Source organism: Carya illinoinensis, chromosome 15 (genome assembly GCF_018687715.1).
Source record: "Carya illinoinensis cultivar Pawnee chromosome 15, C.illinoinensisPawnee_v1, whole genome shotgun sequence".
In the NCBI taxonomy this organism is placed as follows: Eukaryota; Viridiplantae; Streptophyta; class Magnoliopsida; order Fagales; family Juglandaceae; genus Carya; species Carya illinoinensis.
This window is the reverse complement of record NC_056766.1, coordinates 35004642-35026647: the sequence shown is the minus strand read 5'-3', so window position 1 is coordinate 35026647 and position 22006 is coordinate 35004642. Positions and strand designations below refer to the sequence as shown.

Here is a 22006-nt window from a genome sequence, read left to right as displayed (position 1 = left end):
ACACAATATGATTAAAACGGTGATGCCTAATGATGAAATCATTCCGGATGTATTGAATCATCGGTCAGCAATGCAAAATATGGCTGTAGAAAATGAAGAGGGAGAAACATCTCATGTGGTTGACATGTCCAATGAATCGGCCCAAGCAATAGGGGCAATGAGGGATGCGATTGCGTTACCGATGTGGGCACATCGAATTGACCAATGAATGTGATATTGACAAATCTCAAGAGAGGGCCTCATTGTATTATTTCATTTACAGATTTTATGTTTTGTATGTAGGCCATTGTAATGTGTATTGGAGTATTTGGAAAGCCTTGTAAAAAAACTTGTTAATTTCTTGATTAGTGGAAACAGAGCCTTTTAAAACTATCTGGAACCCTGCCTGTTAGGAGATAATTATAAAATATGGGTTGGAAAGGAAATTGTTTTGACTTTACTCAACGTCTATACATACAACCAAAACAACTAATATAAAACAACTAAACATTTTGATGTTACTTTGGTGCTGGAATGTGCTGTGAATTGTCACTATGGTGCTGGAATGATAGAGGTTTCACTGAAAATGTTACTCTTTTTGGAAAGATTTTGATTGGAGTTGAATGATAGTTCATTCATGTTATGTATTTAGATAGCTATTTGTATAAATGGAATTTTTTGGCCTATTATTTATCTGTTCTTGTACTTGATAAAATGTTGAAAAGTTCCACTAATTTGAAGAAGCACTTTTTTCTTTTTCTTTTTTTTTGTTAATTCAATTCTGCTATTAAACAAACATGGGACCAAATATAGGTACAAATGTAGCATACACTTGAAGTGCCATTCATGATAGGACACGTGAATGGTAGGATGCTATGATACTTAAAATTTAATTCTTCCATTGAACTCTTGGTAGATGCAGCGACACTTGCATTTAATAAATGTTGCATTTAAAGATACATATCATGAACCACATAGGGAATTAAAGAGATCAAAAGAGGAAGTTTTCATTTAAAGATACATTAAAGTCATGTTTTACAAAAATCCCTTACCTAATCTCCTGAAGCTTGATATCTAAATAAGGTCCTAGTCCTTAAGTTGCATGAAATTAAAAAAAGTACTTGAAGTGCTTACCAAAAACGTCTACAAAAACCAGAAATGAAGATTTAACACCATACAATTTTATATATGCCATGTGCATAACCTAAGAACCATGCAAAACCCATCTAATCCATACACTGTACTTTTATATGGAATTTATCCAAATCAAACAAACACTACTACAAATGTTAGAACCTAGTACAAAAACAATAATTTTTACTTTGAATTTTCAGATTTTTCACTCTCTCTCTCACTTTATCTTCCCTTTTTCGAACGTTACACTCGCTCTGTAATACATCATCCCACGTCTTTGAAGTCTTATTCGCTCTTACACAAACATTATTCTCTAGCAAATGAAGTATATTCGCCCATACGAAGAATTCATACCTCGCATCTCCCTGTACACAGTACGAACTCCCAATTAACACGATAAAATACACTCCGCATGAAGCAAATTGAAATACAAAAAATAACAAATATAAGGTTGCTTTACCATATTATAGTTTGGACAGACAAAAAATCTCATTCCAAGATTTTTCTTAGTATAAGCCGTCTTTAGTGGTGTTTTCAAACCACAACAATAAGTTGGTAATTCCATCACAAAATCATTAACTAAAAATGATGATTCTGAAATAATGGCATGACTGATTCTGAAAAACCATGGACAAATTCAAACATTAGATTCTGGCTCATTTACAGAATTTAATACTATATAGTGAGTGATAGCAGGACCTATGATTAGGATTTATGATGTAATGACTGCCTTGTTTTTTCCTGTTGTGTAAGGCATGCCAAGAAAAGATGTTATTAGTTCATTACAACAATTATATATTAGTTGCAGCAGTATTAGAATAGGTGATCTAAATTAAAACCTTGATATACTCTGATTTTTTATTATATGTTGAGAGAAAGAGAGAAATTCAATATCGAATGGGGTCCATTATTAATTCTAAGGGTAAAGAAAATCTGCCCCATTGTCATTAAAAGCATTATCCAGCTTATATACAAGGATATCAAATTATATTATGTTGAATAGCTAGCTGTTGTGCCATATAACATCATTATTTTGGCTAAGAACCATACACTGTTTGTTCTTTGATTTCTTAGTTTTCAGTTCTATAACCTTCCAATATGATCTTATCTTCTTTGCCTCATCAATTCCTTTCCAAACATAAGAAAGAATTTCCACTAACAGAAGATTGTAAAAAGAATTTCTCACTTACCAAACTTAAACAGTTATTTTAATATCATTATTATTTTGAGATTTGAAAAGGTTGAATTGTTTATTATATTTTGTATAAAAATTTGAGAAAGTTATAATGATGAGATGAGTTGAGATAAGATGAGAATTTATGTTTAAACTTAGTTACCAAACCTAATAACCCCACTCGACTAGACTAGATTTTGATACCTACCAAAGAGTAAATCCATATATATGTTAGGATTGTCCCACATAGATTGTGGAAGAGACTGGTGGTCAGCTTATAAGTGTAAGGGAAAATATCACCTTTTAAGCTAACTTTTGAAATTAAGAGAGATTCAAGACCACCCAACACTGGTATCAGAGCCCAAGTTTACCAACAGTCTTTAGTTTAACAGTCCATAGGAGAAATAGGTTATCACTACTCTGACCCAGGACCTGATGTGTGATAGAGAGATTGTTGGGGTTGTCTCACATGAATTATAAAAGAGGCTGGTGGTCAGTTTATAAGTGTGAGAAAAAGTCTCATATTTTGAGCTAGCTTTTGAGGTTGAGAGAAGCCCAAAACTACCCAATAATATATACATACACACACATGAGTCTCTCTTCAAACAAGATGTGGTGATTATGTGAATTTTACACATTCTAATAAGAGGGTAACATGTCTTTATTATATATATTATACTTAACATAAACTTGCATATAAGTTACAAATCTTTTTCCTCTCTTAAGCCGGTTGCCCCCTCTTTCTTTGTCCACACCGTCCCCTCTCTCTCTCTCTCCTCACCAGGTGTGTGTATGATACAAAGATCACGAAGAGGTAATACTTCAACATTTGGATTGAAGTTATATATTGTGTTTTCCTTCATGAAAGTGATGGGTCAATAGATATACAATTTTCCGTATGACTAAATGGTGAAAAACTCTTCTTCATCACTTTTATCGCCAAGAGAAACTCATTGATTTTTACGGATCGTCTCCTTCTAATGAGATTGTTAAGATAGTGATGTACATGTGCTTTATCATCTAGCGAACTAATTAAAGCTATTAGATCAATGGAATATTTATTCTCCAACTAACGTTTTGTGTCGTCGTTATCCACTAATAAAATTAACTCGAATGTATAGAAAAGAATGGATAAAGCTCTACAAAAATTCCACACGTACTGTAGTTTCAGAACCATTTGTCATGTCATGTTCTCTAAATGCTTACTTTCACGATCTCTAAAAGGAGAGAATGTGTTCCACACAAGCTAAACCACAAAACTTTTGTGCTCAACATTCACTTACTATTATATACTAGTGAAGGTGCTATTTGCATATAGCATCTGGGGTTGGGTGGTAAGGCTATCATTACTCTTTTTCTAAATGATCAAAAGGCATCAACAGGCTCATGTGGTCACACGTATTTGCTCTGCTTGATATTTTAAAACTTAATTTATATATTTTACAATTATATGTAATATTATTTATAAAAAAAATTACAAAATAAAATAATTTATACGACAAGTAATATTATAGGTAATAGAAAGTCAAGTATGAGAAGTCTCAACACATGCCAGCCCTTCCAGAAGGCAAAAGTACGTAAGCTTGAATATGCAACCAATTTCAAGAGAACTACTTTTAGGCGTTCCAAAACCTCCAAAATTAGGGAGATGATTGCCTTATAATTCATCTATAATTTATCAATAAAATAATATATATATTTTATAAAATTTTAAACACATCAAATTAAAATTAAAATAAATATTTTAAAAATATATATTTTTTAAAAAAGTTATAGAGAAATTGTAAATGGACAGTTATTTTATTATTTTTTCCAGAATTAATCCTAGAGATTTGAAGCAACCTTAAATTAGTCAAAAAGAAAAAATGATGTGTTTAGGTATTGAGAATATTCAATATTTTTTAATATATTTCATTATTATTTATTATTATTTTTATTTTTTTATCTATTTTATTGTTATTTATTATTTATTATTTAATTTTTTATTATTATTTATAATATATTTCAACATTTCTCAACGTTGAAACTTAATACATTCCAAATATCTTCTAGACGAGGAGAAGACACGAAACGGAGATCAAGGTTTCAATTCTGTACGGTTTTCCTTGCTCATTATTATCTTTGGCAGCGCCCACCATGCGCCGAAGCCTACATCGGCAATTAGGAATATCAAATCATAGATTGTGTTCGTGTTATATTAAAATATGTATATTATATTATATAAGTAAATTCTAACATGATCCGTTAAGTTTATCGTGTCAAAATCTCAAATCCTAACCTAACTCGTTAACATAACGTGTCGTATCGTGTCAATCCGTTTTGACCCATTAGTAAATATTATTAAATAAGTTGACACAAAATAATATGACCCGTTTCAATCTGTTTATGTAAATGGGTTAAACATGCTTAAAATTAACTAGTTTAACTTGATTAAATTTAACATAATTTTCTATAAATGTTAAAATCACAATATTTATAAAAATTATAAAACTAACTATAAGTCCAAAATTACAATCTAAATAATAAAAATATCGAAATTAAAATTCTAACAATTTTACCTTTAGATAAAAGGGTATAATTGTAACTTTAACTTTCTTAATGTGTCATAACGGGTTATAATGGGTCAAAACGGGTTGATCCGTTATCAACCCGTTAAACAATCGTGTCTTAACGGGTCAACCTGTTTTGACCCGAATCCGTTAAGACTAAACCCTAACCCGCTATTATCGTATCGTGTTCGTATTGAATTAACGGGTTGTGTAACATATTGTCACCGTATTGCCACCCCTATCGGCAATAATGTAGCATTAAAAATAAAATAAAAAATACTAGACTCACCAACATTTGGTCTAAATATATATATATATATTTTAAGAAATTATTTTTGAATCATAATATTTTTTTAAATATTTAAAAATAAAAAAATACTTGTCAAAACCGGTCAGGTGCTACATCCTCGACTCTTAAAAAAATCAATCCACTTTCTGCGCGTGGATACACGACCCAATCATAGTATTGTAAAGTGCCTGTCAATTCTCATAGGGTGGGGTCGGAAAACCCATTGGACACGTCCTGATAAGCCTTGATCACACGAGCGTGGCAGCGAGTGGGCTGGACAGTTGGAAAAGCTAGCCACCGGTCGCGAATCTTGATGACCAAAGATTAATTACGTAGGATTCTTGGAACATAAATTTTTTAAAAATTAATAAACATGAATGAGATAATATTTTAATCATGCACCACACTTTTGGACACGAGAGTCACGAGATATAATATTTTTTTAAAATTATCCAAATTTTTTTATTAAAAATTACTATATTATCCAAACTTTTAATGATTTTAGAGGCAGAAACATTATTCTTTTGTAATTTTGTTTCTAAATAATTCTTAAATTTAAAATAATTTTTAATTTTTAATTTTTAATTTTTTTATAACCATTATCTAAATATAAATATCAATACAATTTTTATAAAATTTAAAATAAAACAAAAAAATCAAATACAACTTATATTTATTTTAAAATAAAATTACTATTTAAATAATTTTTTTAATATGAGAAGTGATGTTTTAAATAAAAATTAAAAATTAAATAAAATATTATTTTTTTAATATTATTATTTTAATATTTTTAAAATTAAAATTAAAATTTAAAATTTATTATATTTTATATAAAAATTTATAATAATTTTTGAGATGAGAGCGGATGTCATGGCCCCGTACTTTTATTCGGACAACTAGCCGTTCTTTAACGCAGGTGATAGTTTTTGATCTTCTCGCTGACTATACTTTTCGTCTTCTCTAGAGTGTTTCTTGCTGTTTTTTTCTTTCGTTTTCTTTGATAAATCGTTTATCCTCTTCATGTGTTTCTCTCGGTCAGCTTCTTTCGTCGTTTAGGCTTCTTCAACTGACAGAATATCTTCCCGGGAACTAAAGATTATTTCTGGGAAGTTCTATTTTTGGCCCTTGAATTATTCCCATTCCCATGAAAATGGAATAAAGTTACGTACCCAAGAACCATGGAATAAAGTTGTATACCCTTAACCTTGGAATAAAGTTATATATACGGGGGAAATTTAAGTTGGAGATTAGTTTGTCGAACTGGGTTTTTGCACAGATCGATGAGTACTAGGAGAAGAAGGAGAGCGTTCAGTTTTGATGAGACTCTGGTTTTTCTGAACCGTCTTATAGCAGAGAAGCCTTTACTTCCATCCTTGATTCCTCTGATATTGGTTGCTTGGGCTATTGAGAGATGGGTTTTCTCTTTCTCCCACTGGGTTCCACTCGCCGTTGCTGTCTGGACAACCATACAGGTTAGCTCCCTGTAGTTTGAGTTCTGCTACACAGTCACTTTTGTGCTCGCTATGCGATTGTTCAAATTGAAAAAAAAATGATGCAGCCAACACATAAGTGGAATTCACAAAGAGTAGGCAAAATGACACCACAATAGAGTTTTTGATATTTTGTCTGTTTAAGCTTATGTTGTTATTGTTATTGTTATTGTCGTTTTTATTGATGTTTTGGATAAAGCTTTTTAATTATGTTTTTCTTGTAAAATTGTTGATACTAGTACCATGGGGAAAGAAAATTGTCTGGCCTTGAGCTATTAAGTTTTAAAGGTTTATCTTGTGTTTGTTTAATTCAGAGCTTTTCAACTCTACCAGTACTTTCTTTTCCTTATTTAAAAATGTTATGAGTTTTTCCTTTTTGTTTCGATGTTCATCTTTGTGGCTCTTTATTATACAAACATATACTTCGTGCTGCTTCCAAGCATTCTGCAGTAAAATTTGACATTTCTCTATGAATTTTTATAAAAATGTATTCTTTCTACGAATGTTCATCCTTCATGGATCCAGGCTTCCTTGTAAAAAGATAAATACGTAAGGAAAATAGGTATATGTAGGCGTTTATGTATGTATGTATGTATGTATGTATGTATGTATGCAGGAATACATGTATATGCATATGTTCGTGTGTGTGCACACACACACATCTGTGGTTTTGTTTCATGTCTATATTATAGGGGGTTATCAAGCATGGCAAATATTGTACGGGGGACCTGATTTACATTCTTGGGGTTCCTGAGTTTAAAGCTCATTGCCTTCTTTTCTCAGAATACTTTGTTTTTTAGTAATAGTTAATTTTAGCTGTTATTCATGATTCAGGTTCGTGTTGAGTTCATTTTTCACTTGTCTGTTTCTTTATTCGGACTCAAACTTTCCCTTGTCTAACTTCTTTTAAATGGAATTGTACCTTACATTTATGATTAAATCCTTATGAAATTGGATGAAATCCCATCTATTTCCCAAACTGAGTTCCTTTGCAATTGATTAATTAGGACCTGAAATATTATTTAATTATAAAAAATTTTAAGTTTTAATTATTCATTAAAATTTTGAGAGTGGATGCAAATTTAGTCAGACAATGGAGAGAGGATATCCTTTGATATATTATGTTGCTTACCAGGAAAAAAACATTAATATGCACAAAATAATTGATGGGAACTTATGCAACCAACACCTCATAAATAAGGGGTGAAAGATGAAATTATGAATTCAGTCCTGTACGGTTCTGTGAATTGCATTGACCTATAAAAGAAAATAGAGCTTTTGTTACAAACCGTGGCATGGTACTATTTCTGCATAAGAGAAGCATTAGAACAAAAACTAGGAAGCTCATGGGCTGTTAATTGAATTTAAAACATTGGTGGAGGATCAATTGTACTTTTTGCCACCTTAAAACCACTTTCTATTTTGTGCATAGTTATTTATGTTAAGGGATTGAATGCAGGAATAGAAGTTTGACTTCCACTAGACTCCCACATAGAAACCTCTTATGTTCCCATTTTCTTTGTGTATCAGAGCTGTAAGTTTCACGTCCACTTCATAAAAATTATCTGTTGTGGTTTCTTTTCCCTGTGATTTTTATTAATTTAAGCTCTACATTGAGTTTCTGCTTAACAGAATTATATTTGCAAGTTTCATCATTTTTTTTTTCAGTTCTCACTCATTAAATGACTAATAAGCTTGTGATATTTTTGGACAAAAATAACTTGTACATGGTGATAATATGTGATATAACTTTCATGTCTGCAGTATGGGAGTTATCAACGTCGAAGAATTGTTGAAGACTTGAATGAAAAATGGAAGCAAGTTATACGAAGCACCTCAGTAGCCATTCTATCTTCGTTTCATTTCTGGTTATCTGAATTTTGAGTCTTTGAGAGTTATGAAGTGAATTTTACCCATTTTCATTTATGCAGCCTATAACAGCACTGGAGCACTGTGAATGGTTGAATAAGTTGTTGATGGAAGTATGGCCCTACTTCATTAACCCAAAGTTCTCAACAAGGTTCTCATCCATTGTTGAGGTGAGACCCTGTACTACAATATACTTCAAGATCCACTTTTGTTTATGCAATACAGAAAATATGCAACCCTTCTGCTTGATGATTTACTTCTTGCTAGTACATGTTCTTTTTATCGATGTTTAATCAATTCCTCTCCAACATACCTATTTTTCCATACTTCTCAGACTTGAAGCTGATTCGTAATAGCAGGTACATAACTTAGAATATGCTTCCTTTCCAAAATAATTTGATGATATGGTGGAAGATGTATAGTGTCTATATTGGTTTCTATCATAGATCCATCTCATATAGTGACAGGAATGTCACAGGATCTTCAGATCAACCTCTTTTCTAGGTCAGATAGATTGGATCCATGATCTTCATTTGTTTTGGGTGGGTTGGGGGGGGGGGGGGGGGTCGTACAATAGGATTATCTAAATCTCAAAAGAAAAGCATTCCAGAAATGGATACAAGATTACATTGTGGGCATTCCTTTACTGACTACATCACAGGAGATTAAAGATAGTGACTTTCTTTTCTTCTATTATCATAAAATTCTTGGAATGGATTCACTTCAATCTAATGCGGGAATTTGGGTTAGCACTTTTTACGTAAGTGTTTTGATTTCTTGTCTGGTGTATGTAGATACATATATGCATTTCAGTGATAAAATTCTATTGAAAATCTTTTATTATTTTTAATTTATGCAGAAACGTTTAAAGCACCAAAAATCAAAGCTTATCGTAAGTGATCTAATTGTTTATTTCACTTGTATCCATAGACTGAGGATTATTGTACACTAGCTCCACTGAAAAAATGCTCTCGTTGGTGTAGGAAAAAATTGAATTGCTGGAGTTTTCATTGGGTTCAAGCCCACCAATTCTGGGTCTTCATGGGACTCGCTGGTCATGTTCACATGATCTGGTTGGATCTCTGCATTTTCTTTTAAAATTTATGTGCATCCCACTCTTTTTGGGAGTTCCCTTTTGTTTTTGTTTTCCTGTGATAACTCAATCTAAAACCTTTTCAATCTCAACAAACCCTTTACCACCTAAACCAAGACCTGAGGACATTTTAGAGCCTACAACAAGAACAGGCCTTTTCCTTGGAACAGAGGTTGCTTTAACAAGATAGATTTCTGTTGTTGTTTCTCTGCTGTCTGTGTATATGTGTGTGTGTGTGTGTGTGTATACACGTCAACCAGATTAAAATCCTTTTTCAGGTTTTATTATTAAAGTTAGTATCCATGTTTTTTTTTTCATTGTCTCGTTTCTAGTTAATGGTCTATCAAGTGCATTGCTTCATGCAATTTACTTGGGGCTTTTATTGTTAAAAGGCCAGCCTGAGTTGTCATAACTGTACGATGCTAGTAGTTATCAGCTTCCATGTTTGTTATCGACCAGGATTTGACCATTATGACATCACTACAAAACTCTGCATTTCCACCATGTTTTAAACTGGATGGTGGATTTTCAAATGAATGGAGAATTAACCCAATAACTTATCAGATACTAAGATGATGTTGTGTGTGTCTGTGTGTGTGCACATTAGGATGTTTGCCTTGAATGTGCAAAGCAATCCGAGGAAATTAGTAGTTTCTTAATATTGATAAAAGTCTATCAGAAGTGGAATTTCTACCATATAAGCTTTGTTAGCTTTGAAATAACAACTTTTTAACAATTTCTACCATAGATGATTCCTGAATAAGTACACTTTCTTGGCTCCTTTGACCCTTTTTGCTCTTCAACATGATCCAAATGATGTACATGGATAGTTGTTTTGATACGTTTTTCAGATGTGCAGTTAGCCTTTTGACTTGCCCTATATTGGTCCTCTTAGTGAATATCATTCTCCACAATAAGTTTCATTCAAAAGATGTGCTTGCAAATTTATCTCTCTTTCTCTGTCTGTCTGTCTGTCTGTCCCTGTGTATATGGATTGAGAAGACATTGTGCAAAATAATTAACCATAAAGAGAGAATCTGATATGGGAACCATTAATAACAGAAGTACAGAAGAATGTGCTCAATTGAAATTTAAGATTCGGTCACTTTGCACTTGAAAAGGTAAAAAGAAACTTCATAGCTGACCAAGGTGTTAAAATTGTGGTATTGATGTAAAGTTGTCAATACTGTTAACGGTGGTTGTCTTTTGAGTACATATCAAGAAGTCCATTGTGTTAAAAACAATAATGGCCTGAAAGAAATAATGAAAATAATTATATATAATGACTCGGGCCTTGGCTGTGACTTCACAAGAATAGGAACACCAATTCAAGTAGACAGCCCAATTAAGTAAACACATAATAATACTTCAATTTTATAACATCAGTAAGTCAATCTTAATAATAGCGTAGAAGGGTAACCCATGTACACAGGAAGTATACAAGAGACCATGCCCTACCAACTAGTAGTGGAAAAAGAACAATCCTCCTTAAAATCTAGAGAACTAGTAAAACGGGAGTTGTTATGTGCAGCCATTCAACTATGAAGGGTTTTGAGGATAATGGCTTTTAACCAACACCATCCTCTTGCCATCTTCAAATGTTTTAGCATTTTGTTACTGCAAATACGTCCACATCAAGCAAAGAGGAGCCATCCTCCAAACTCTAGTATTACTCTGGCTTCCAAGAGTGCATGTTATTCGTGTTCACGATTCATCAATATATTTTTGCTTTCAACTAATATGGTTTCTTATTATTTCTGTTTGTTTTCTATTCACTTAATGGTTTATCTAATTAGCCGAGCATTGAAATTTTGTTTCCAAATTCATGGGATCTCACAAAATATCTTTATGTTGACAGAGAATCATGCGATTTGGTTTTGACTGGGACACTACTGATCTGAGTATTTTGTTGCTTGCTAAGCTGGCCTTCAGGGGGACTGCACGAATTGTTATAAATAGCCTTCATATTAAGGGTGATGTATGTACAGTAGCTTTTTTTCCCTTAATGGAATGAAAAGGATAGGTCAAATAACTTTATGACACTAAAATATGTTGGATAATAAATATGATTTTACTATCTTTATAGTATGTGAATCTTTCCTAGAGGAGTTCCAAGGATTGTGTTGGAAACTATGTGGCATCTAACACTAATCATAAGCAAGGGCAGTCTTTAATTAGTGTGAGTCAACTTATTGTGTAATTCATGTCTACGCCATGAACTGATCACAGAACAGATATTTTTAATCATGGATAAAACATTGGAGTTTTTTTCTCATTTTTCTACACATTTTGAGATTTCACATGACAAGGCACACGTTCTTTTCCTTGTGTTTAAAGTAGAGTTTTTTACATGAATCCTTGGTAGACATTGAAGGGCTACAGAATGGATGCATCTTAGTTGTAGTTTTGTTTCTCTTCAATGGTATATTGGTGGTTTGCACTCTTACAACTAATGGTTTGCCCTTAGTTTATGGCTAACCATTTTTGCCTCCAAAGTTTGTGTCTCACAGTTTCTGATCGCACTGACTGTTGTGTATCACTATGAAAGCCATTCAGTGATTCTACTTATTATTCATTCACTGGATTACTTTATACAGGTTCTGTTGATGCCGGTTCTGGATGGGAAGGCATTTTTGTATTCATTTGTTTCAAGACCTGAAGTGAAAATTGGAGTTGCCTTTGGAAGTGGCGGGAGCCAATCACTACCTGCCACAGAATTGCCTATGGTTTCTTCTTGGCTGGTGGGTTCATTAAGTGATCATATTCAAACACATAAAGAATTGATTTAGACCACATCATTTTATTTTGAACTGGGTTCAGTTCATCTTGATTTGGTATGGTATATTGAGTTGTTTTGCTGCAGCTTTCTGCCATGTCAATAGTAGTCAGGTGCATTTCATATCACAGGATTTTTTTCCTTTTCTTTCAAAGAAATGGTTCTGAAAAGATACAGTCAAAATTTGGTGCACAATTACTGACATTTTTGTGCCACTTAATTTAGAGTTGTCATAGTAGAGAATGGTTACTAATTTTCATGAAACTAATTTTCTGGGCATTATGCAGGTTGTATAATGCATAGTTATCTCATGTTGTTTCTTTGATATGATCACAGAATCCCCTTTAAAATCATAATGGCATGTTCGTCACCTGAAATTGGTGCAGTTATCTAACTACACTTTTTGCAAATTTCTAATAGTTTATTCTAAAATTATGTGTTTTCATGCAGGTTAAGCTTCTCACTGAAACCTTAGTGAAGACTATGGTTGAACCTCGCCGCCGTTGTTTGTCTTTGCCAGCAGTTGACCTGAGGAAGAAGGCAGTTGGCGGGATTATATATGTCACAGTAGTTTCAGCAAGGAAACTTTCTAGGAATAGCTTGAAAGGAATTTCATCAAGAAGGCAGCTAAATTCTTTTACAAATGGTAATTTAGAAGACGAGCTTGTTGATAAAGCTCTTCAGACATTTGTTGAAGTTGAACTTGAACAGTTAACTAGGAGAACTGGTGTGAGCTCAGGCTCAAGTCCCACATGGAATTCAACATTTAATATGGTTTTACATGAAGAGACAGGAACTATTAAACTCCATCTTTATGAGAGTACCCCAAGCAACGTGAAGTATGACTATCTAGCACAATGTGAGATTAAGGTAATCTGCTAATGTCGTTTCAAATTGTTAAGCCATGGGCCATCATCATTTGATGCATGTATAATGGATTTTTGTGATTGCAATGCATATTGACATGCTTGAGGCTGTAGTCAAAAGTCATGAAATTTTGTGCCACAATACGTTAAAATAAGTTATCTAAGCCACTAAGTAGCATGACTTCAAATATAATGGCTAAGTTTGGTTGATAAACGGTTATCACTGATTGTGCTTGTTTCAGTTATCTCATAAGTAACTGTCAGAATTTTTTCACATAAGAATTGGAGAATAGAAACTCATTGTCAATGGGTAGTCAATAAATAGTTTTAATCTAGAATAGGTACTCTGGATATCAATTATTACTTTGTAAGAGTGTCAGATAAGTCAAGTTCTTGTATCCTATGAGCAGATGAAGTATGTAGCAGATGATTCCACAACATTTTGGGCAATAGGACCCGACTCTGGCGTAATAGCCAAGCATGCTGAGGTTTGCGGGAAAGAAGTTGAAATGGTTATACCATTTGAGGGGGTCAATTCAGGGGAGGTAAAACATTAATTAATTTCATGACAATACATTTTGTTCCCTATATTTATGATTGTTCTGTCCCATCCTTTTTTGTTTTTGCTTTTTCTTTCTTCTTTCCACATTAGCAGTTTTAGTTTTTAAAATGTAAAATTAATCTCTCAACCACTTGATGACTTTTGTTATCTCAAATTGAAATTGGCTACAGGAAGTTTGAATTTCATGAAAATATTTGAAGAGACTTCATTTTATTGATTCCCTTTATTGTGGAAAGATTTACTGAGCAGAATCATTACATGGAGATAAAAATTGAAGATATCACTAATTCAATCAAGTAATAGGACTGACACATTAACGACAATTGCATATACCTATTAAAATGGTTTTTAAATTTACTCATCTGATTCTGCAATGCCCTTAATGAGAGTAGATATATTTCAATTGGTGATATTATTTAGTTCTAATAAACAGCGAAGCCATCTACCTTTGAAAGGCTATAATATATTTTATAATTTGTAAGATGAATCAATAGTAGTTTAATGTACTTTCTTGTGATTTCTAGATGTGGTAATCGATGTATCAAATGGCATATAATTGAGTTTTTTGTCACATTAACAACTATATAAACACCCTGCAAATAGATATCATGTTTCCAACCAACTATTGGACCAATAATAAGTTTAATTCAACCTTGAAATTTGACCAGTGCTTCTTTAATCAATTAAAACTGGTATTATGTTCCTTTCTCTTTCATTCTTCTTTATATAAATAGTAAGGTGGATGCTTAATTAATTTCTTTATTTTGCTTACTGAAGTACGCTTTGAATAATGAGTTATTTTTAGTTTCTTTCCCTCATTCAAATAAACTTGGCAGTTGACAGTGACGCTTGTCTTAAAAGAATGGCAATTCTCTGATGGTTCACACACCTTGAACAGCTTTCATCTTAGCTCAAATCAATCATTGAATGGGTCATCCACTTCTCTGTCAAGAACTGGGAGGAAAATCAGTATAACTGTTGTAGAAGGAAAGGATCTTCTTGCAAAAGACAAACCTGGAAAGTGCGGCCAATATGTAAAAATGCAGTATGGAAAAGTAGGCTTCTCTTTTCTTCATAACGTTATGTGGTATATGAATAAAGGTCTGAACTATCAAAGACACAAACATTTTTTATTATTATGATATATTGTCCACAAACCTTCTTTTCAGACTTTCCAGAGAACAATGACTGTTCGTGGTTCAACTCCTAGCTGGAATCAGAAGTTTGAATTTGATGAGATAGGAGATGGTGAATATCTTAAAATAAAATGCTACAATGAAGAGACCTTTGGAGATGACAACATTGGCTGTGCACGAGTAAATTTAGAAGGACTGGTGGAAGGGTCAATAAGGGATGTATGGGTTCCCCTTGAACGAGTGAATTCAGGAGAGCTGAGGCTTCAGATAGAAGCAGTCAGAGCTGACGACCATGAGGGATCGATGGTATATTCATATTCGAATTAAAATATTGATCTTTCCAATTAGTTTAATATGGAAATACCGAAAAGAAAAAACTACAAGGGCATGATAAGTTTTAGGCTGATCCAAATTCTTTATAAAGGATTCAGTATGGTAGCCACAGACTTGGTTGTGGAGGTCATGGTTACTCTTAATCCAACATTGGCTGCAATATAATTGTGGACATAGTACAGTTCATTTTAGAACTAAAATATTGAACTAAAGTTATATTGCTTCACAAAAAACAATGTTGTGCTCAATTTATATTGCAATTCAAGGGTATAATAACAATTTGAAAGATTTTGAGGGTGCTAAGATTATATTTCTTTGGCTCATAGGGTGACTTGTGAATATCCTCGGATTGACAAAGGAATAAAGCATTTTCATTGACTAGCAAATTCATCTATCGATGGGTTTTCTATGTAGGCCTCCATGTTTTTGTGCATGTGTGAACTAGGAATCCCAAGTTTAGGCCTGGCCTGCTCAATATAAGGGAAAGCATTGAATTTAGCTTGTTCCCAGTTAGCTTTGTCAGATTTTTCTTTGTATTAATGGAGCTTAACCTCCCAAGTTTTCAAGATAGTGTTACCCATAATTTTTCTTTATTCACATTAGAAGTGTCCACTCTTATATGATTTTGTCCTCTTCTTTTCTTGGTTATATATGTTCAGGATTCAGATATAGGTTCTGTCGGTGGCTGGATTGAGCTTGTTCTCCTTGAAGCAAAAGACCTTGTTGCTGCTGATATCAGAGGGACAAGTGATCCTTTTGTGAGGGTTCAATATGGAAATTTCAAGAAAAGTACAAAGGTTTGCGATAACCGCACTTATCAATCATGATACAGCTAGCTAGCTTTTTCAAGTTCAGTTGATGTTTACCCGAACCATTCATGATCAAGTTTCAGCACTATTATTGTTTTAACCTGTATTGCGTGAATGGTGGACGTAATACCACATTAAAGAGGTTTCAGTGGCAAAAATCCTCGTGACTAATCGAGGTTTGGCTTATATGGATCTGGGAATTCACGTCTTGAGGCTTTTGATCTGAGGAAAAGCTGATTGCTTACTGATTTGTTTTTCTCTTGCGTTCACCATTTATATTGTTCACATAGCTTTTGTTCTTGCGTATGACGTGAGCTTGCAGTTGCAGTATATCAATCCCTTACCTGCTGTGCCATGCTTTGCCTTACAGGTTATGGATAAAACGCTGAACCCCCGGTGGAATCAGACCTTAGAGTTTCCTGACGATGGCAGTCCCCTAGTTTTGCACGTTAAAGACCACAATACTGTACTACCCACATCTAATATAGGTGATTGTGTTGTAGAATATCAGAGATTGCCTCCAAATCAGATGTCTGACAAGTGGATACCCCTCCAAGGGGTGAAGAGGGGAGAGATTCACATTCAAATTACAAGAAAAGTTCCTGAGCTAGGGAAGAAATCTAGTTTAGATTCTGAACCATCCATAACTAAAGCACGCCAAATTTCTAGCCAGGTGATTGTGTTATGTTCTTTTATTTTCTTTCTTGTTCTTCCAGAGTCATTGATTTCACATTTAGCATGCATCATCATTAGATGAGTTTAGAGTCAAACTCAAACAGAATCTACGTAAGGCATTGACTTGTTTTGAAATCACAAATGATTTTTCTCCTATGAGCTTCCCTGATTGAAATCAATCTGCTTGATCTGCTGAAGCTTACTAGACTCCAGCCATTGGTTATAACATTTCTGAATACTTGCCTATGATTTTTTTTACCAGGATGCCACTATCTTAAGATGCATCTCTCTCCAAATGTGGATCCGTTATTACAAATTTAATTTGAATCTTATCCTTTATGCCTAACGTATGTTCTTTAAAATGGTCTGCTCAGATGAAAGAAGCGAGAAACAAGTTCCATTCTCTAATGGAGGACAGGGATCTCCAAGGGCTCTCAACAGCTTTAAGTGAATTAGAAAGCCTCGAGGATTTGCGGGAAGTGTACATGGAAGAGCTTGAGAGAGAGCAAATGCTTCTTATTAACAAGATATCTGATCTCGGTCGGGAAGTTCTTAACAGGTCTCCCTTGAGCATGCCTTCCGGCAATTGAAGTGTTCCTTTGAGTTTTAATCTTAATGATCATCTCTGTCCCTTAACATAGTGTAGTTACAAGAAAACCAATAAAGATAAAGAAGTGTACATGCATGATTTTCCAACTAATGAGTCTTCCATGGTTCATGTCACCTTCAAGCCGTGTATACATAGTATGAATGCCTTATAAATGAGTAATGCAGAATACAGTCATGTGTTATACAAGCATCGCGTACTCCTTTTAAAAGAGAGTGGAGTTCACTATTTAAACATTATTTTTTCGGGTTGGTTTTATATTTATTCATTTTTTTCAAAATTAGTATGCAACACCTGAACACTCTATGATTGCAAATATTATTTTTTTTAAAAAAATTCATGATTAAAGAAAATAAAATAAAAAAGGGAAATCTAAGACCAATCACTTAGTTCCCACTCATTCTCCATAAGAGGGAGCCATTATTGGCAATTTTGATAAAGTTTGGATACTTCTGATCTTTAATGTCACGGCTAATAACATGACAAATTGGTTTGTGATGCACTTTGCTCGTCTGTATTGGTTAAAATAAAGTTAGCCGAATCTAAAAAATTCACGACCATTGGATCATTTGGTGCTGCTTGTAGGAGTAGAAAGCTATCGTGTACAGCAGTTGTGTGGATTCCACGTGCAATTTAGATTTTGTGTGAGTCTCACATATATATCTTTTTTATAGATGTTCTTCTGCTAGTTGAAGGATCAGTGGCTATGGAGTGACACTTATAGATTATAGGTAACCGAAAGGTAGTAGATCATATCATCTTCGTGGTGTAGACCAATGCCAAAGAAAGATACTAAAAACAAGACCATAAATGGTACAAGGGTGGGCTTTGAAGGAAGCTGGGTAATCGAGCTTTGGCTGGAGAGGTTTTCGGCCTGGAGGGAGAGAAAAACCCCCAACTCGTGTTCCCATCACCACCATATCCTATCCAATAACCAATACACTCTATTTTGTCTACATAATTTCCTCTACAATTATACTGCCCTTTGCCAAATTTGAGGCCTAAGGACATTGGTATTGGCTTGAGTTTGTCTATATATCAATAAAATGGTTTATATTTGAGTAGTCAAAATGAGGAAGCTCTACATATAAGTTAGAGTATCACTTGTTGGAGTCTTCCATCTCATATTGAAAGCATAGAATTAAAAAGGAAAGAAGAAAGGCTTAAAATAGAAAGAAAGTTAGAAGAGGAGAGTTAGTTATTCTATTATTGTACTATTGATGTATTATAAATAGGACTTAAGTCTGATGTAAAATTCATTCATTACAATTCAGTAGTTTTACCAAGATCCTTTTGCCTCCTCTGTTTTCTATATTTTTCATTCAACAAGTTCATATTCATTCACCTAGTTCAGATTCATTTGATTCTCAACATGGTATCAGATTGAAAACCTAAAGCTTCCGCATCATCTACTTCAATTCTGCTCTGGAATTCTCAACTTCTGCCTTGCAAAATTCTGCTCTGGAATTCTTGCATCGATTATCTTCAAGTTTCTTGCATTTTCTTGAACATTCTTGAAAATGAGTTCTGGCGATTCTCCTCTTGTCAATCCCTCTCCTGACAATCCTTCATTTAATTCTTTTAATCGACCTCCTATCAATCCTTCAGATGACTCATCGAGTCCATTTTACCTACATCCAAGTGACAATCCTGGTGCTTTGTTAGTATCAGAAATCTTCAATGGAAAAAACTATGTTGCATGGAGTCGTTCAATAGTCATTGCATTGACAGTCAAGAACAAGGTACAATTTATAGATGGTTCAATTGTTTCTCCCTTTGCTGATCAACTTGTTAAATACACAACATGGTTAAGAGCCAATAATCTGGTTCTTTCTTGGTTGATGAACTCTATTTCAAAAGAAATACGAAATAGCTTGCTTTTTGTGGTATCTGCTGTTGATCTTTGGAATGAGCTTAAAGCCAGATATCTCAGGAGTGATGGACCAAGAGTCTTCCATCTTGAGAAATCTTTGAGTTGCATCAATCAGGGTGCTTCTTCTGTTACTGAATATTTCAGTACCTTCAAGACTCTTTGGGACGAGTACATTAGCTATAGGCCATTTCCAACATGCACATGTGGCAAGATGGCAACATGCACTTGTGAACTTTTCAACTTTCTACAAATCAGTCAACAATCTGATTATGTACTCAAATTCTTGGTGGGGCTAAATGATTCCTATGCCTCTATCAGAAGTCAATTGCTACTAATGGTTCCATTACCAAGCATGTCCAATGTTTTCTCTTTACTGCTTCAAGAAGAAAGTCAGAGGCAGCTTACAAATTCTGCTACGTATAATGAGACTCATGCTTTGATGGCAAAACAATTCAATCAGCAGAATTACCAGCCAAAATCTTTCAAGGACAAACCAAAGAAATCTACTCTACATTGTACTCATTGTGGCTATAATGGTCACACGGTGGACAAGTGTTTCCAACTTCATGGTTATCCCCCTGGCTGGAATGGATCAAAAGGAAGAAGAAATGTGGCTTCTGCTCATGCTGCCATTACAATTCCAGAAGTCTACAATCAAAATAGTAATGAGCAACCAAAGTTTTGTTTCACTCCAGAGGAATTTAATAAACTAATGGCACTTGCAAATTCAGCACAACCCAATTCTTCCAACCAAAACAATGTCCAACCAGCTGTTAACCTTGTCACTGCCTCTCAATTTTCTGGTAAAGTGCAACCTATACTTTCTTGTAATTTTGTTGATTCTAAGCCAAATTCCAGTTTATATTGGATTCTTGACACAGGTGCAACAGATCATATAATCTGTTCACCACTTTTATATCATTCTACACCTAAACCACTTAATGCATCTATAAATCTTCCTAATGGTACTACAGTTCCAGCTACACATATTGGTACTGTATGTCTCTCAGATTCCTTATTTTTACATAATGTCTTGTGTGTTCCTCAATTTTCATTCAATCTATTATCTGTTTCCAAACTCACTAAACAATCTAATCTTTCTCTTACCTTTACTACTTCCCATTGCCTTTTACAGGACCAGTCAATGGAGAAGATGATTGGGATTGCTCTTGAGAAAGAAGGACTTTACCATCTAACTCAAGCTTCATCAAAAGCTAAAATCTGTAATTCATTTCAGTTTAATTCTATACCTTTTGCTTTATCATCTACTCACAAACAATTAGATATATGGCATTGTAGATTAGGACATGTACCTAGTTCAAGATTACATTCCCTCAAACAGATTGACTCTGCTATCACTCTTGATTGTACAAGTTCTTGTGACATATATCCTTTAGCAAAACAAAGAAGGCTTCCTTTTCCTGTATCAAAAAGTAATTCTAATAAAAGCTTCGATTTGCTCCATTGTGATATATGGGGTCCCTTTAGCACTACTTCTTATTCTGGTTTTAGATATTTTTTAACTATAGTCGATGACTTCACAAGGTGTACTTGGGTATACATGATTAAAGCTAAATCAGAAGTGTCATCTTTAATCAAAACTTTCTGTAAAATGATAGCAAATCAATTTTCTTCTTCTGTCAAAGCTATAAGATCTAATAATGGACCAGAATTCTTACTCACAAAATTCTACCATAAATATGGTATTTTGCATCAGAAAAGTTGTGTAGAAACTCCACAACAAAATGGTGTTGTGGAGAGAAAACATCAACACCTACTGAGCACTGCTAGAGCTTTAATGTTCCAAGCAAATCTACCATTAATTTTTTGGAGTGACTGTGTGCTTACTGCAGCACACATAATCAATAGAATTCCCACTCCTCTACTTCAAAATAAAACCCCTTTTGAGAAGCTTTTTAACAAAACACCTAACCTTTCTCATTTAAAAGTTTTTGGCTGCCTTTGCTTTGCATCAACTTTAACTAGTCACAGACAGAAATTTGATTCAAGAGCCACAAAGTGCATATTCCTAGGATATCCTTCTGATATTAAGGGATATAAACTCATGGATCTAAACACCAACAAGATACTTGTTTCTCGGAATGTCATATTTCATGAAACAATTTTTCCTTTCCAAGTGTTACCACAAAAACCTGATACTCATTCTTTTTTGTTTCCTATTTCACAAACCTTTTCAGATTCACCTTCTACCAACTCATTCTCCAATTCATATCAAAATGTGGAATCTAAATCACCACATAATAATATTTTATTTTCTGAACCTCATACACATATTGAATCAAACTCACCTACATTTCCCTCTCCATCCAGTATGGATTCAACATCTGATTCAACTAACCCAGAAGTCCTACAGCTCAGAAAATCAACCAGAATTAAACAAAAACCTTCATATCTGCAGGACTATTATTGTGGTAATGTCTTTTCATCTCAAAGTGCAACTCAGGCATCTACTTCAACTGACTGCTCTCCAACTAAAGGTAATTTCTATTCTCTTCATCCTTTTTTATCTACTAGTAGATTGTCTACATCACATAAAGCCTTTTTAACCTCTATCACAAACTCTTCAGAACCCAAAACATACAAACGAACTTCTAGACTACCCGAATGGCAAGCTGCCATGAAAAATGAAATCAATGCTTTGGAGTTGAATAAAACTTGGGAGCTTGTTACTCTCCCTAAAAATAAAAAGACTATCGGTTGTAAATGGGTATTCAAAGTGAAATATAAAGCTGATGGAACTATAGAAAGACATAAAGCTAGATTGGTGGCAA

General features: G+C 33.9%; 1 protein-coding gene across 2 annotated transcripts; it reads left to right on the top strand.

Moving 5' to 3' along the window:
• The first annotated feature begins 6024 nt into the window (after positions 1-6024).
• LOC122296380 (synaptotagmin-5-like) lies at positions 6025-17530 on the top strand. Of its 2 annotated transcripts, XM_043106008.1 has the most exons (14): positions 6025-6597; positions 8380-8454; positions 8547-8654; positions 9344-9376; positions 9468-9557; positions 11436-11555; positions 12175-12318; positions 12804-13223; positions 13630-13764; positions 14618-14836; positions 14951-15223; positions 15910-16047; positions 16430-16732; positions 17109-17530. In XM_043106008.1, the coding sequence occupies exons 1-14, from the start codon at positions 6406-6408 to the stop codon at positions 17322-17324; spliced, it is 2466 nt and encodes an 821-aa protein (XP_042961942.1). In that variant the 5' UTR covers positions 6025-6405; the 3' UTR covers positions 17325-17530. The 2 variants fall into 2 exon arrangements, with proteins under 2 accessions (XP_042961942.1, XP_042961943.1); XM_043106009.1 differs by lacking the exons at positions 9344-9376; positions 9468-9557.
• Positions 17531-22006: the final 4476 nt, after the last annotated feature.

What these genes read in the sequence shown, in the direction of transcription:
- LOC122296380 (XM_043106008.1), top strand. Translation starts at nt 6,406, where the DNA reads ATGAGTACTAGGAGAAGAAGGAGAGCGTTCAGTTTTGATGAGACTCTG. An exon ending in CTGTCTGGACAACCATACAG is followed by an intron (nt 6,598 to 8,379) that starts GTTAGCTCCCTG and finishes TCATGTCTGCAG; the next exon opens with TATGGGAGTTATCAACGTCG. An exon ending in ATTTCAAGAAAAGTACAAAG is followed by an intron (nt 16,048 to 16,429) that starts GTTTGCGATAAC and finishes TTTGCCTTACAG; the next exon opens with GTTATGGATAAAACGCTGAA.